Below are 15,950 nucleotides of genomic sequence, written 5' to 3' on the forward strand. Positions count from 1 at the left end.
AAGAGAGCCTGGATTTCTTGATTTCTTTCTCTCTCTCTTTCTTTCTTTCTTTCCTTCCTCCCTCCCTCCCTTCCTTCCTTTTAAGCTTCACCTGACATCACTAATAGGATGAAAACTTTATCGATCATGCGTTAGAACCACTCATAACTAGCCACAGGGACAGCAGAAGTGCCGCACACTGATTTTTTCTGTGTGTGGTGGAGGCACCAGGCAGGACGGAAAAAATGGGCATGAACAAAGAGGTCAGAGAGACCTGGGTATGAATTTCAACTCCATCACTCACTACCTAGTCACCATGGGCCAGTCCTTAACTTACTTATCCGTTAACACTTCTTCATCTTGAAGCATTTGCCTCTGGAATGAATGAGATGATATAGGTAAGCTGATAAGCAGATGTCTGTGAACACAGTTGGCACTCAAGAGTGAGCAGACTCTCTGATGATAAAGACAACTCATGAACTCACTCATGTCCATTAGTAAGTGCTTTTTCATTTTTTTTTTTTTTTAACAAATTCTGTAGTAGACTAAAGAGGACTATAAATTCCTACTATTCTTCCCTTTGAGAGCTGGAGTCCAATACCTCTCCCCTTGAATAAGGGATGGTCTTAATGACTCCTTTGGCCAATACAGTGTGACTGAAGTATTGCTCTTGGGTTTCCCAGCCTAATTCATAACAAGACTTGTAGGTTTTGCCCTGGCCTCATAGCTGTGAGCTGCCATGTAATAAGTCTGACTACCCTGAAGCCACTACGCTGTGAAGAAGCCCTACTTAGTCACGTGAAAAGGCCTCAGGGAAAAAAGATGTTGGGTAGGCCCCAGCCTAGTCCAGCCTCCAGAACACTCTATCAGGTTTTCCCCCCAAATTAAAAACATAAATTTTCTGAGTTACATAAGGTAACATAGTAAGTTTATATTGACCCTGTAGTTCTCAAGTCTGTTTCAGACACTGAAAAAATAACACATTGTTTGTGGACAGCTTTAATCCAACTGTAACTTAATAATAACTGGCTAAGGAATGACATATACCAGCTCTTGAGTGCCTATGTGTGCCAGAATTTAAGTTAGCTTGGGTTTTACCAAATATCCAATTCTCTTAAGAAAAAAATGCTATACATAACAAGCCCTCATCTCTATGAAATTGTGAAAAACATTTTCTGAAGTCAGACTGATTGACCCAGTGCCCCAGTGCTTGACCCTCCCAGCTCTACAAATCTGGACTCCCATAGCCAGCTACCTTGTAACCAGGGTTGTTTATTAAGAGCCACCACCACCTATCTCCTAACTAGCTGGAATCTACCTACACTGGGCTGCTTGCATTTCCAGGCAAGCCTGCAAACAATTAAACTGTTAAGACAAAGTTGATTTCTGCAGATATCTAGTTAATGTTTGAGGAGAACCCCTTCAGTTTTCACACATGCTCCACTTGGGAGGATGGGCCTCATTAGCATAAGACTTGATCTCTGACTCATGGAATACTTAACTGAAGCCTTTCAAATCATATACGACCTTATAACATTACACAAACTTCAGGGCATACAATCAGCATAGGTGAACTCAACATTTTGCTGCTTTCCAAATCTACTAAGCTCTCTTTCATTTCCTGTGTCTTCCTCCTGCAAAGCCTGCTTCTCCTTCTGGGGTGGGGTGGGGTGGGGTGGGGTGTGTGTGTGTGTGTGTGTGTGTGTGTGTAATCCTATTTAACTTTCAAATGTCCACTCTCCCATCAAGGCAGAGTTAATTATTCTGTGATGACATTGCTTCTTCAATCTATAAAATCTTTTTTCTAACAAGCAAGTTTACCATTTAAAAAAAGGCAACAGATACAGATGTAGCGAAAAGAAGGGCCACATGCACCCCAATGTTCATAGCAGCAACATCCACAATAGCCAAACTGTGGAAGGAGCTGAGATGCCCTTCAGCAGATGAATGGATAAAGATGTGGTCCATATATACAATGGAATATTACTCAGCCATCAAGAAAGGATAAATACCCACCATTTGCATCAACATGGATGGAGGTGAAGGAGATTATGCTAAGTGAAATAAGTCAAGCAGAGAAAGTCAATTATCATACGGTTTCACTTATTTGTGGAACATAAGGAATAGCAAGGAGGACATTAGGAAAAGGAAGGGGAAAATGAAGGGGGGGAAACCAGAGCGGGAGATGAACCATGAGAGACTATGGACTCCGGGAAACAAACTGAGGGTTTCAGAGGGGAGGGGGGTGGGGGGATGGGTTAGCCCAGTGATGGCTATTAAGGAGGGCACATATTGCATGGAGCACTGGGTGTTATACACAAACAATGAATCATGGAACACTACATCAAAAACTAATGATGTACTGTATGGTGACTAAAAAAGGCAACAAACCCACAGTTCTATAGGATGCATGGAGAAAGAACATGAGAGAGTCCATATAAGTTGGCAATATTTCACCAGGCTGAAAACAGGGTGATGTGATCTGTGTTTCAGGGATTAGAATTCAGTGGCAGAAACAAGTTAATTAAAACACCTAACCAAAATGCCATCTATATGTAAAGTGCTTTGCACTGGGGGTGCAACATAACCTGAACTGATAAATTCTAAGGGGAACTGGTGATTTGCATCTCAATCTCTTATGTTATTTTCTTGGCAAAAAGTTAAAAAGGAACCATCCAGTCTAGGAAAGATAGGTCTTCTGTATACTTCAGCAAGAACCAGACAAGCAGAATGAACTCCAGGTTTTTCCAACTCAATGGCTTTGGTTTAATCTGGAGTGGGCAGTGTCTATTGTCCTAAGTGGATCAACCTGAACATCAAACCCACCAACTGGTATTGGCTTTTACATTCACTCAGTAACAATTGCAATTCCAAAGGCTATACAGTCACTCTGGGGCACCTGGAGATCTGTGGCACAACCTCCAAAACACACGAGCAACATGCATAAAATCATAATCAAACACTTTTCATTCTACCATCAAACCTAGAGAAATCACATTTTTATCACTTGTTATTTAAGGACACACATAACTAAGCAAAACATTCCAAGCCAAAGGCTGTGTAGTCACCAAATGGTAACGGGTTCTATGTGACAATATCCACAAAACACAGTCTACCATTCCTTCTCCATGAGGAACCCACAGAAGCTCATACTGGAACCCTTTATTCTGCCACAAAACCAAGAGCAATAATGTTTTTGACACTCATCCTTGAATTAACTATTCTTAACATGCCAATTTAGAATTATTATAACAGTCTACATTACAACTGAGGCCCAAACAATAGGATGACTTAATGCTTGATACTTTAAGTACCTAGACGAAGCAGAGGGAAAATTTTCTATTGAGCAAACCCTGGTCTTCCTCCAGAAAATGTTTAAGTTTCTGGCACTGGACAAATAATAACAATGGTATATTCTAAAAGAAATGCGATATCAACTTACTTAACAGTTGGCAATAGAGGGCCTGTAAACTTCTCTTCATGGTATCATCTGGTCCTGCTTGTCCTCCAGTTTATTCATGATTCTGTCTAGGAAATTGGGAAAAGAAAATTGTTACACCTGGCGAACATAATTCAATTCAACAATCAGAAAGAATTCCACTCAACATGATCCTGGTTGTAAAGCCTAAAATCCCTGACTTTGAAGAGGAAAATCCTTGGAATGGATATACCACAGTCTAATTAGATGTTATATAAATACTAATTGATCAATTGGTTAAAACCTGAAACTATACATATCACTAAAGGAAACTCATGGGCAATCAGACAATGAGTGTCTGACTTAGGAACTTTTGAGGACTTCCAATTAACCTCCCCATGAATCTCTAGTTTTTAAACAGGAGAAACAAAAGATTTCTAATCTTATTCCCGTTATGGTGTTCAACCAAACAAAACAACCCAAAAAGCTTCACCACACTTGAAGTTATATTATGTTAAATAACTTTTCCATTATTTTCTCATTATAAAACATAATCCAGTATAGAATATTTGGAAAATATAGCTAAATGAAATAGAGATAATATATAAGAAAATACAAAATTACCTCTCTCTGCAGCCTTTCAATGTGCACTTCTATTGGTCTATCTCATTTTATCTATTATATTTTTTGTTTGTTTTTAAGTAGGCTCTATGCTCAATGTGGGGCTTGAACTCACCACCCTGAGATCAAAAGTCATATGCTCTACTGACTGAGCCAGCTAGGCACCCTCTCTATTGTACATTCTAATTTTTCTTCCTAGCGGAAAAATATTCTTGTGTTTATTTTAAATGGCACACAGTATTTCCTTAAGGTAACCTCATTAGACTACAACCTACTCAATGATGGAAATTTATAATTTCTTTACATCCTTGCCAATAAATAGCAAATATTTCATCTCATTGTTTTAATTTGCATTTTATAAGTTTATTAATCATTTGTCTTTTTAAAATTTTTAGTTCACATTTGACAAAGATTCCCTTTTTTTGGACAAGGATTCCTTAGTAAGGCTCCTGAACCTTTTAGTAAGGCTCCTGAACCTTCTCCTAGGTCCATCCATGAACTTCCTCATAAAGCCTAGTTTTAGCAAGAACTAGATTAGCAAACTGCTAAGTCATTTTGACCAGAACCCTCTACTCGCAATATCTGATCAGGTTCCTTATCCTCCATCAATCCCCAGGTGATAATTACCCTGGCCTGTCTTTAGCAAGAATCTTATTAGGTTAGTTTAGCCAGAACCCTTTACCCCTGATGTTTCCTCTCAGTAATTTTCTATCCACTGACCACCCCCCCACCATCCTTGGCTATAAATGGCCACCTGCCCAAGTTGTATTTGGCGTTGAGCTCAATCTCTCTCCCCCACTGTAAAATCCCATTGCATCGTTCCCTATACCTATCCTGATGGTCCTGAATAGAGCCTGACTCACCATCTTTAACAAATGTCACTGAATATCTTTTTCCTTAACACTTTAATGATTCTCTACTGGCATGCTGGGTCATTTTCTCATAATACCTCAAGTGAAACTAATTTATCTTTCAAATGTTTTTATTGAGATATAATTCATGTATTATAAAATTCAGCCTTTGAAGTATACAATTCAGTGGTCACTAGTATTATTCAAGTTGTGTAACCATCATCAGTACCTAATTCCAGAACATTTTTCATCACTCTAAAAAAAAACAAAAACAGAAACAAAAAACCCCCAAAAAACAAAAAACCAAACTAAAAAAACAAAACCCCAAAACTGCTATGTTTATTAGCAGTCATTTCCCTTCTCCCCTCCTCCCAGTCCCTGGCAACCACTGATCAACCATAGATTTGCCCATTCTGTACATTTCACATAAATAATATATAATGTATAATTTTTCTATATGGCTCTTTTACTTAGCATAATGTTTCTTAGGACCATCCGTGTTGTAAATCATACTTTCCTCCCCTTTTTGTAAGAATTAGAAACACAAACAAACAGACTCACACACAGCCATGGTTAGAGAGGCCTTCCTTAGTCCAGGATTACATAAATAGTTGCCTGTATTTTCTTTTGGTATTTCTGGATTTCCTTTAGATTTGTTTCTGGACTTTGTGTTATATTTTACATCTGTTTGCTCATTCTTCCACTATAACAAAAAGAGTTTGATTAAATTAAACTCTTGGTAAAGTTAATCCCCCCATTATTACTCTTTTTAAGATTTATCTTGTTCTCTGAATGTTTTTCCCTTAAATTAACTTTATCATTTTATTAAATTCCAGAAAAAATATCATTGGTATTATAGTTGTACTTATCTTCTACTTGCTTTAAAGACTTGATCTCTTCAAAACCAAGTGTGGTGAGGAGAAAGATAATATTTTAAAAGTTGTAGCTCTGAAGATCAGAAGAATTTAGAGAGAGAGAAGCACTTTTTTGGGGTGTATGCACAATAGCTCAATGACTATGTAAAGCCCCACCCACCACCCTAAGTGTGATCTGGATGAGGAAGAGGTCGAGAAAGACATAAATTTTTCTCCATTATAAAATAACAGAGGAGATTTCAGTTCTGACAGGCTAGGAAAGAGGGGTTTAGCAGTCCAGAAATCAGAGGCTGAAGAGATGATACACAAGACATGCTGAGAGACGGAAAAAGAGCAATTCCAAAAGACAGAAATAGGTGGGACCTAAGAATAAAAGATAAAATGAGAAATTCCCCAGGGAGGAATGTATAAACTTTAAACTTTAAAATGTATGAAATTTTTCATTGCTTGTTTTATGCTGTTGTTTTTACTTATACACTACATCTATTCTCCCCCACAATGCTTATCTACCACTAGTACCCTCAAAATCTCAGCAAAAGTCTTATACAAAATAGTCTAATAAGTGGTGCTCAGCTGGGCAATGACAGAACAGAGACTACGTCTTAAGACAAGGGCGACCAGGAACAGGAAGGGGCCACAGGAGTCATAAGCAATGGTTAGTGGGCATCTACGGAGGACTGAGGACATTGTAAGTGCTCAATTATAAAGCAAGTAAACATATGAATGAATAAATAAATGATTAAGTAACAGGAGAGCAGAGAAATAGTTGTTTATATTGATCAAGGCGAATGTAAGCCCCTTAGTCATCTCTAGAAATGCTTAGAGGTTTCTGAAGAAGTCAGATTTTTGACAATACATGCAACAGAACCATTTTATTTACATATCAAAGAAACAACTGAGCTCATAAATCCAGGACACTTGGTGTATCTGGCTTACACAGGATTATCCCAACTACAAGCACCATATGGCTTGTATTTATTCAAAATTAATCTTTATTTAGATCTTTTTTATGGATTTTATAGTTTTGTACTGCTTTTCCTTTACTTGAGTTCTACAGTCTAGTCAGATTCATTCCTAGGCATTTATATATATATACTTGCCACTGTGATGGAATTTCTGCTTCCATTATATCTTCGAATTACCTCTATATGAAAATGACTCAGTTTTGTATATTCATTTTGTGACCTAACCAAACTCACTTAGTTCTAATGATGGTTTCTCACCTGAGTCTCTTGGGTCAGTTGTTCTGCTTTGGATAGACACAATGGAGAGGCACAATGAGATTCCATCTAAAGCCATTTTTTAACCAGATAGTAGGAAACATTCATTATATCTGGTCCCTCAGGGAATAACTTAGGACCTCCAAGGATGACAACGAATTTCTGGGATGAAATTCTAAGAAAGTACAGTTTACAGCCAAGAGGTTGAAGAAAAGAAAAATAAGAAAGGATGATGATGAAAATATTTGCCCAAACATGCAGATACAGCGGCATAGATGGGGCCCTCACTGATAACTAGTTCAGAGGAAACAAAGAGGTGCAAGTAACCTGAACCACTCCTTGAAGAAGGTGAGCCTAACAGAATCCTGCCTCTCCCCTCTTTGGCTTAAATGGAACACTTATATCTAGTCCACTGATTCAGGAAGGGACATTTTTCTCTTTCATAGATCACTTAAAATGTTTCAATTAGAAATGTCCATGTAGCAGGGAAAAAGTAATAAAGAGGCAAATGAAAAGCTCTTATGTGAACTTGAAATGACAAGTTCATAGAGAATAAGGACTAGCCAGGAAATCCTGGAAAACAACATACAAACACACTCTAAAGCCTCTACATAATCAAAAACTATTTGCTATTAATACATGAATAGACCAAATTATATATGGAAATTTATATGGTAAAGGCAGCATATTAAATCAATAGGCAAAAAAGATGAACTTTTTGAGATAATAGCAGAGTATACAGGAAAAGACAAAATTGTACTAATTCCAAATATGATACACCAGCATAAATTCCAAAGGACCAGACCTTTAAAGGTAAAAAAAAAAAGTATACAAATACTACAATAAAGGGTAAATTCTTCTACTGGGAGTAGAGAAGCTTTGTTAAATCTAAATCAAAGTTTGAAGCAATAAGGAAAATATAAACTTTATTACATAAAAAATTACAAAGTAAAAACTATAATACAAATGAAAATACAAATAATATACAAATAAATGAAAAAAATACAAATGAAAACCTAGAAAAAATGTTCAGCTTATAAAAAGCAAAGAGTTACTATCCCTAAAATTTATTTGTAACCCCCAAATCAATTCTCACAGTGCCTTAGCAATCATTTGCATACATGCTCAGAGTGGGAAAAATTTGAATTGCTCAACACACATGTTCCCAGTTGAGGTCAAACAAGGCAGTGCTCTGTCATCACCATCTTCTCCCTCTTCTTGTTTTAGCTCTCATACTGTGAACAAGTGTCCTTTCCATAGGCTATTTAGTACCATGTTTTTAGCATTTTTTGTACTTTTTTTCTTGTTATCTTTGTTTGAAATGGTCCCCAAGCATTGTGCTGAAGCACTGTCTAGTGCTAAGTGCAAAAAGGCATGAGTTATGGTGCTGTTGGCTATAAGTTAAAAACTAATGAATTAATAGTATATATTACATAAGGTATCTAGAAACACTGTTTCTATAAACAAAAACACATATAACCTAAGGTTATTTATGGATCAATTGACAAAAATATGACCTGAGGCTCATAGAAACCTAACCCTTTATTTCCCCTGAGAGCAACAGCTTAGTATTCACTAGTTCAGTATTTGTGAAAACTTTACAGAATATAACTACCATGAATCACTAGAATCAACTGAATTTGAGATGAGCTTTAAAATATTTTGTGAGGCAAAGAATGAAGATGACCAACAATTCAGGTGAATAATAGAGCTGGCACAAAACAGAACAATGGCTCTCCCAACGCTTTAGGACCCAGGAAGAGCTGATTAAACTGATGGCCAACACACATTATGGTGCCTTTGGAAAATGAGGGGAGAGAAGAACAGGAGAGTTGACAATATCAACTAACCTCACAGGCCTCCAAAAAAGTTTGGTAAGGAGCATACATTTCCATTTTATAGGCAAGGACACAGATACCAAAAATTCTGTCTTTGCTCGAGATCACGCCTATCAGCTGTGAGGATCTTGAACTAGTTTCTAGAATCCTCTGATCAGTGGATTTCTTGTTTGTAAATGGGTAAGAACAGTACTTAATATGCTTGCTGCAAAGACTAGACAATGCATGCAAAGCACTTGTCCCTGTGCCTGGCACACAAGGGCTCAAAGCAAATACCTAATAGCAGAAGGCAGGATAATGACACATTAGGCCACAGCTCACCAACCATCTCTTAATTGTGCTTTCCCTAAACTAGATATGAACCAAAGACTTTGGAATATCAACCAAATAGTCCCTTTTGTTAGATCCAGTGTCTTATCTAAATTTAATTTAGAATTTACTTTTATGGTGTAAGTTAGACTTTAAGTTGTTATTCATAATTTATACCTTTGTCTTCCTTACAAAGGATCTAAGGAGGCTTACTAACAGATGCAAGTTGTATAACAGAATTATTAACATATCAACGCACATTAATAATATCAGAAAGGGAGATCCAAAATTATGTGGAGAAAGGGGGGATTAATTTTACTATAGGGGTGCCTGGGTGGCTCAGTCAGTTAAGTGTCTGCCTTCAGCTCAGGTGATGATCCCAGGGTCCTGGGATCGAGACCTGAGGGCTCCCTGCTCAGCAGGGAGTCTGCTTGTCCCTTTCCCTCTGCCTCTCCCCACTGCTGGTGCTCTTTCTCTTTCTCTGAAATAAATAAAATCTTTAAAAAATTTTTTTACCATAAAATGTAATTGGATAATACATTTCTCTCAGAGGTTCCTAAAAATAAAGGCAAAAAAGATAGCATTATTTTTTTTTCTGGCTGCATAGAGGCACAGTTTGTATTCTGTTCAGAAATACTACCCTTAAAAAAAAATACTACCCTTTTCTGACACTAACTTCTAAGATAAGATCGTTAGACAATTTTTGATAAGCATTAGCATCCTCAATAGCAGTTTTATAGAATATGAACAGAATATTCTTGGCATGGCTGCTCCTTATCAACCCACAATAAAAGCTAAAGTCATGTGGTAAGTAGTGATTCAGGGAATGCATTTCATGAGCCAGGCACACCATGCTGCAGGGGAAAAAATCAGATCACTGAGTAGCTTTGCCATGTGCCCTTGATCAAGTTACTTAACTTCTCTGAGCATCAGCTCCCTCATCTGTAAATGAGGCTGACTCCTAAATCAGAAGATTGCTGAGAGAATTAAATGAAGTAAAGCACCTCCTGTGTATCTAGTACATTGCATGGTGTCTCTCCCTTTTTCCCAAGCGAATGGTACAGACATGCTGCTTTTGATCTTGTGAAGATAGAGAAAACTAGGAAAATGAAAGGAACTGATATTCAGCAAGTCACCCCAGGGCCTGAGAATCACGACCACTGGATTACTTCAGGAAAGCAAATATGAAGGTTTCTTGGCTCACTTACATCATATGTCATAAATGGATGCATGTGACCAGAGGGCTAAGTTTGGGTTATAATATGTTTTTAGTCAAATTCTTTTGATACAGATGATTTGCATATTAAACAGGAATACTCTTTACTTCCATAAAGAGATGTTATCATTTTCCTGAAACTTGTGGCCCTCCTAATCTTTCTTCCAAATTTTCTCGTTTAGAGCAAGAAATATTTCACTTTTCTCTGAACCTATGATCAACAGTGTGAGCCTGATTACAGTCTGTCATTTTGCCTCAATCCTGGGAGTTTATAGGAAATAGTGGTGACTATGGTGAACTTGAAAGCATGAGGGAATGGTATTTTTAGGTTCCAGCCAATTGTGAGCAGGAAAAGTCTTTTTTCCCTTAAGCTGAAAATCTTCACAAAAATTTTTCCCCTAAATTTTCAAGAGAAGCCATATATTTAGATGTCTCTCCCTATTTTAAAATACTAGCAATTAATTCACATGGGGCAAGACTATAAGCCAAAAAAAAAAAAATAGGACAGTGTGATTTCTTTTTTTTTTTTTTTTAAAGATTTTATTTATTTATTTGACAGAGAGAGACACAGCGAGAGAGGGAACACAAGCAGGGGGAGTGGGAGAGGGAGAAGCAGGCTTCCCACGGAGCAGGGAGCCCGATGTGGGGCTCGATCCCAGGACCCTGGGACCACGACCCGAGCCGAAGGCAGACGCTTAACGACTGAGCCACCCAGGCACCCCGACAGTGTGATTTCTGATTAATAAAGGCTTTCCTGGGGGCGCCTGGATGGTTCAGTTGGTTAAGCGTCTGCCTTCAGCTCAGGTCATGATCCCAGGGTCCTGGGATCGAGCCCCACGTTGGGCTCTCTGCTCAGGGAAGCCTGCTTCTCCCTCTCCCTGCCCCTAGCTCCCCTTTGTGCTCTCTGTGTCAAATAAATAAAATCTTTTTTTTTTTTTAATTTTTTTTTTTTAAAGATTTTTTTTTTTTTTTTGAGAGAGAGAGTGAGAGAGAGAGAGAACACAAGAGGGGGGAATGGGAGAGGGAGAAGCAGACTCCCTGCCGAGCAGGGAGCCCGATGCGGGACTCGATCCCGGGACTCCAGGATCATGACCTGAGCCGAAGGCAGTCGCTTAACCAACTGAGCCACCCAGGCGCCCAAATAAATAAAATCTTTAAAAAAAAATATAAAGGCTTTCCTGGTGCAGAACCTGCATGAGCACTTTTCTACAAACTGAGGAGGAGAATGATGTCTATATGAGGATCCTACTGATGGAGGAAGCAGTGCAGATCTACCCTCCACCCAGGCTAGTCCTCCAGCAACCCTGGGAGCCAGGATCTCACTCAGTAAACTCTGAAGGATAAAAAGCACTTCAGTAGTGCTCCTTTCTCCTTTCCTCTCTCCCCCTTCATATTTTCTTCTCTGAAAAATAAAATACTGGAGGCTGTCAGATCCATGAGATGCTGAATTCCAAACCAAAAGGCAAAAACTGTTCACCTTCTACTAAGGAAAAGCCTACAAAAAGGAATCAATTAATGTGGATTCTGCTTGGAGGACTGAGAAGTAACTGCCTGAGTGTTCCTCAAGACCAGCTGGAGTTTATTTGCATGTGCTGGGGGAGAGGGTTCTGCTGTCCAGGGCCACTGAAGTCAGCAATGGGGTAAAAATAGGACCAGGAGCTTGAGGCTTATTGGAATGACACAGGCTTCTTTCTTCTAGCATTACAGTGTATTAAGGCCATTTATCTCATTTGAGGAGACAGAAAGGTGCTTCTGTAAGGTGAAGAATACATACCACACTTTCCCTTTTATGGTTTTGGTATTAAAGACTGTACAGTGAGGTCAGGGAATTAAATGATATTGTAGCAATGCCAAATACTAAAGGAGGACGTTTCATCATTTTGACTGCACTGCTTATAAAAAAGATTATTTCTTCTCCACAGCAAACACATTCATTTTTCTTTTTTCTTTTGCAATGCCTGAAAAACATCTCCAGAGATTGAATTTTGGGTCCTAAAAATATATGTATATCCTTTGGGAAGCAGGCATTTGTCCTAAAAGATGTGCCAAGTTTTTACAATGGAAACGGAGGGAAAGCCATATGAAATAGGCAAAACTCTCATCAGAATGTTTTACATGTGGAAAGAACATTTAAATCATGATGTATACTTTGAACATGCAACCACACTTCAGTATGTGAAATTAGTCATAATATCATAGTCCTTGCTAAATTTTAATTTTGATCTCAAAACACTTCTTTTTCTTCCATTCCTTGTCCTTAGCTTCTCCCATCCCACTTCAATCCACATGAAGACTTCTGTAATTTTTGAGCTAGTGTGAAGACAGTTTTAGTTTGTGGTTTTGGTTTAATCTTTCAAAATATGTAATTTATGACAGGTGATTCCATAGGATAGGTAGTCCGTTCAATGCACAGCTGGGATAAAAATTCAAATGAAATGAAAAATTACATGGGCAAGAATGAGGTGGGCCAATATAAAACAGATATAGCCTGAAGTTTGAGGTTCTATGGGTTCTACCTCAGTCTGCAGGCAAGGCCATCAGAGGAGGGCAGTGCTGTCTGCTACCAATTCAAAGATGTCCTGCAGCTCAATGTCTGTAGTGTGCAAAGTCACTCCCTATGTGGTACAGGAGCAGGCAGTCACCCCTATGCCACCCACAACACCCAGGGAAGGGAGGAACAGATACAGCCATTCCCTGAAGAGCATGGATTAAGATCACAGGTAAGATCAGTGTGGGCAAGTTCAGTCCCACAGTGAAGTCACAATATTCCCAGCATTTCTGATGATTCTCAACGTTATGCTCTGCTCCAGGACGCTTGAATAAAATAATACATTTCATCTCATCTGTGAGGGACTTAAACAGCTTATTTAACTACATTGATAATTAGACCTTGCTTTAATAACTGGATGGGCTAGAATAAATATCTAAAAGTACCAAAATTAGTATTTCCAAAACTAGCTGATGGTCAAAATCTATTTTTAAAATAGATTCCTAAGTCTTTCCCTCAGGAATTCCAATTCCCAGGTTCTTAGATGGAGCAATTATAAAAGGCTTCTAAGATGGCTCTTCTGATCAGCCAAGGTTGGAAATCAAGAACCTAATCTAGTACTTCTTAATCCTGACTGTACATTAAGAATCCTGGAAAGATGTACTGGATCAATTAAATCAGACTTCCCTGGGCTTCTAATGTGTAGTCAGTCAAGAATCAGGGACGCTTACCCCAGCCTAAAAGAGCACTAGAGCCACAGTGAGGCCAGTCCTGCTTGTTCTCATTCCTGAGACTGGCATTTTACGAGAGATGGAGGAAGTGGGATGATTGATGAAACCACATTTGCAAGTTATGTTTAAAACAGAAAATGACTGATTCGGTGTTTCTTAAATATTTAGACCCACAGCCTCTCATGCAATTTAAGTTTTATGCAACATGAGTTCTTTGTGGTATTTTACCCACTCTATCTCTGATACACCTCTCACTTTTTCTTGCTGCTTGGCTTCATAGGGATGTCAGGAAGATTAAGGAGATAATGACTAAAAAGGGAGAGAGAATGAGGTTCAGCGAAGTAAAGAGGGTGTGGAAGCTACATGCAGACTAAGAGACTTGGCATAAAGCTGAAACCACCCTTATTATCAAATCACTTGTTCCCAAGGTAGACTGATGTTCCTTTTCCTGAAGACTGCATTCACAGGGGAAACAGTGGTGAGCCATGCCACAAATTCTGAGCGGGAGCAGGGAGGATAGGCCACACCGAAAGGGCCTCCTTCCTGTGGCGACCATAACCAACCACACAGAAAGAAGCAGGGCAAGAAGATACAGTATAAGCAGCAATTAGGCTGGAGATCCTTTTCTTTGGAAAATAACGAGTACTGCAAAGTACTAAGTACTGTGTTAGTTGCACAGACTGGAGCTGGGAATAAAAGCAAATGAGACCTGATCCTTGCCCTCAAGGAGCTTACAGTTTAGCAGGGGGAACAAATATCATGGCAAAAATCACTCTATAGCCAGTTTTGCCCCACCAGCTATATTAGACAAATTATTACACTATATTCTAGAAAATTATAACAATTTAGACACTGAGACTCAAGAAGGGTAGCACATTTTCTATTAGTGAAACAGGCATCACACCTATGTTGCAGGATTGTTCTGAGAATGAAATAACACATCCACAGAGTCTGGAGCATAGAAGTACAAGAAGCATGCCCTATACCTTCACAGTAAGGAAAAAATGACATTTTTCTGGAGAGTAGCAGGATGAGGTTTTTGAGGGAGATGGGATATGAGCTAAATTTGCAAGGCTAAGAAGGATTTTGACTAGTAAAGGTAAAAAAGTACAAAGGTACTGAGTGAGGACAGTGAGGCAGGAGTTTGAGAATGAGTACATTGAACAACAGAAGATCTACCCCTGGCTGCTTTAAAACTTCCTAAACAATGCAGTTTGAATATGGGACTCTCTAGCTTCTCAAATGAGGTTGGACCAATGTTCTCATTTTCTGGGGGAGAGAAGGCTATATGGAGGAGAGGACAAGACTGACAGGGAAATAGCAGGCAGTAGTTGGGAAGCAGAGAGATAGAGGCTGGGTCCCCAAGGCTCAATCTTCCCAGACCAGAACAACAAAATAAATGCCTACTAACCATAAGATAGCTGGAATCTCACTGTCTGGTAAGTCCCAGACAGCTACAGGACCCAAAATCATCCCCGTTGATGTTTATACAGCATTAGACAACTGCCACTGGGTGGTGTCAAACCCAAGTTTACACCTGGATAGATGTGATCATGCAGCTGGATCCTCAAATTGCTAGAGCTAGCTATGTAGGCTCATTCTCACCATTTCATTAACTTCATAATAATGTCACCACATTGTTTATACCAGTCGTACTAAAAATGTAGTCCTCAGGCCAGCAGCAGCACCCAGGAAGTTGTTAGAAATGTAAATTATCAGGCTCTATCCTAGACTGCTGATTCAGAAACTCCTGGGGTAGAGCCCAGCAATCTATTCTTCAACAAGCCCTCCAGGGTACATGCTAAAGTTTGAGAACCTTTGCTTTTCAGAAGTGAATTTCTGGACCCATTATGCTATGGCAGGGTTTTACTCTTCAACTGTTACCTGGACAAATCATTTACAACTTCAAAGGACCAATAAATGAGGAAAGAGGGAGTTGGAAGAGAAAGGCCCATTTCCAAGGTCTCTTTCAACTGTAACATATATAATTCATCAGTTCACCAGCGGGGAAAATGTTCACAGTTCATTAGTTCAAACAGATTGTTGGTGCTGGCATTTGTGGCTCTTGTTGAGAGCATTAGCATAGCGTGTTTGAATTATAATGACTAATTTGAAAATACCACCCATCTCCATTATTCCAACTTTTTAAGCTCGTAATATTAATGCTGTATGAGTAAAACCTACATGGGGGTGGCATGTATTAAAACATGGGCTTTGTAGTAGAAAAACCAACAAAATGATTGCAATGTATTTCCTAGTCTGTTTGGTTATACACATCCATAAGAACTAGACATTTCACTGAATTAAAATTATAAACACAAGCTGCCAGAATGGATTTAAATGATTAAATCCTAGAACTACTTTCAAATAAACCTCTTACCCAGAATCTAAAAGACTTAACAAT

The 15,950-nt window shown here is 38.7% G+C and overlaps 1 protein-coding gene across 10 annotated transcripts in view; it reads right to left on the reverse strand.

Moving 5' to 3' along the window:
* The window catches only part of TMEM108 (transmembrane protein 108), a 387,164-nt gene that overhangs the window by 163,571 nt on the left and 207,643 nt on the right, over window positions 1–15,950 (reverse strand). For 4 of the 10 annotated variants that reach the window (XM_078071702.1, XM_078071694.1, XM_078071713.1 and 1 more), the window contains one exon: window positions 3,422–3,503. In XM_078071702.1, coding sequence (XP_077927828.1) covers window positions 3,422–3,461 — 40 coding nt within the window. In that variant the 5' untranslated portion in view covers window positions 3,462–3,503. Of the gene's footprint in view, window positions 1–3,421; window positions 3,508–5,430; window positions 5,573–15,950 lie in introns of all 10 variants that reach the window. The other 6 variants (XM_078071700.1, XM_078071691.1, XM_078071710.1 and 3 more) reach the window with 3 other exon arrangements.

The sequence above is a fragment of the Halichoerus grypus genome, chromosome 1 (assembly GCF_964656455.1).
Source record: "Halichoerus grypus chromosome 1, mHalGry1.hap1.1, whole genome shotgun sequence".
Taxonomy (NCBI): Eukaryota; Metazoa; Chordata; class Mammalia; order Carnivora; family Phocidae; genus Halichoerus; species Halichoerus grypus.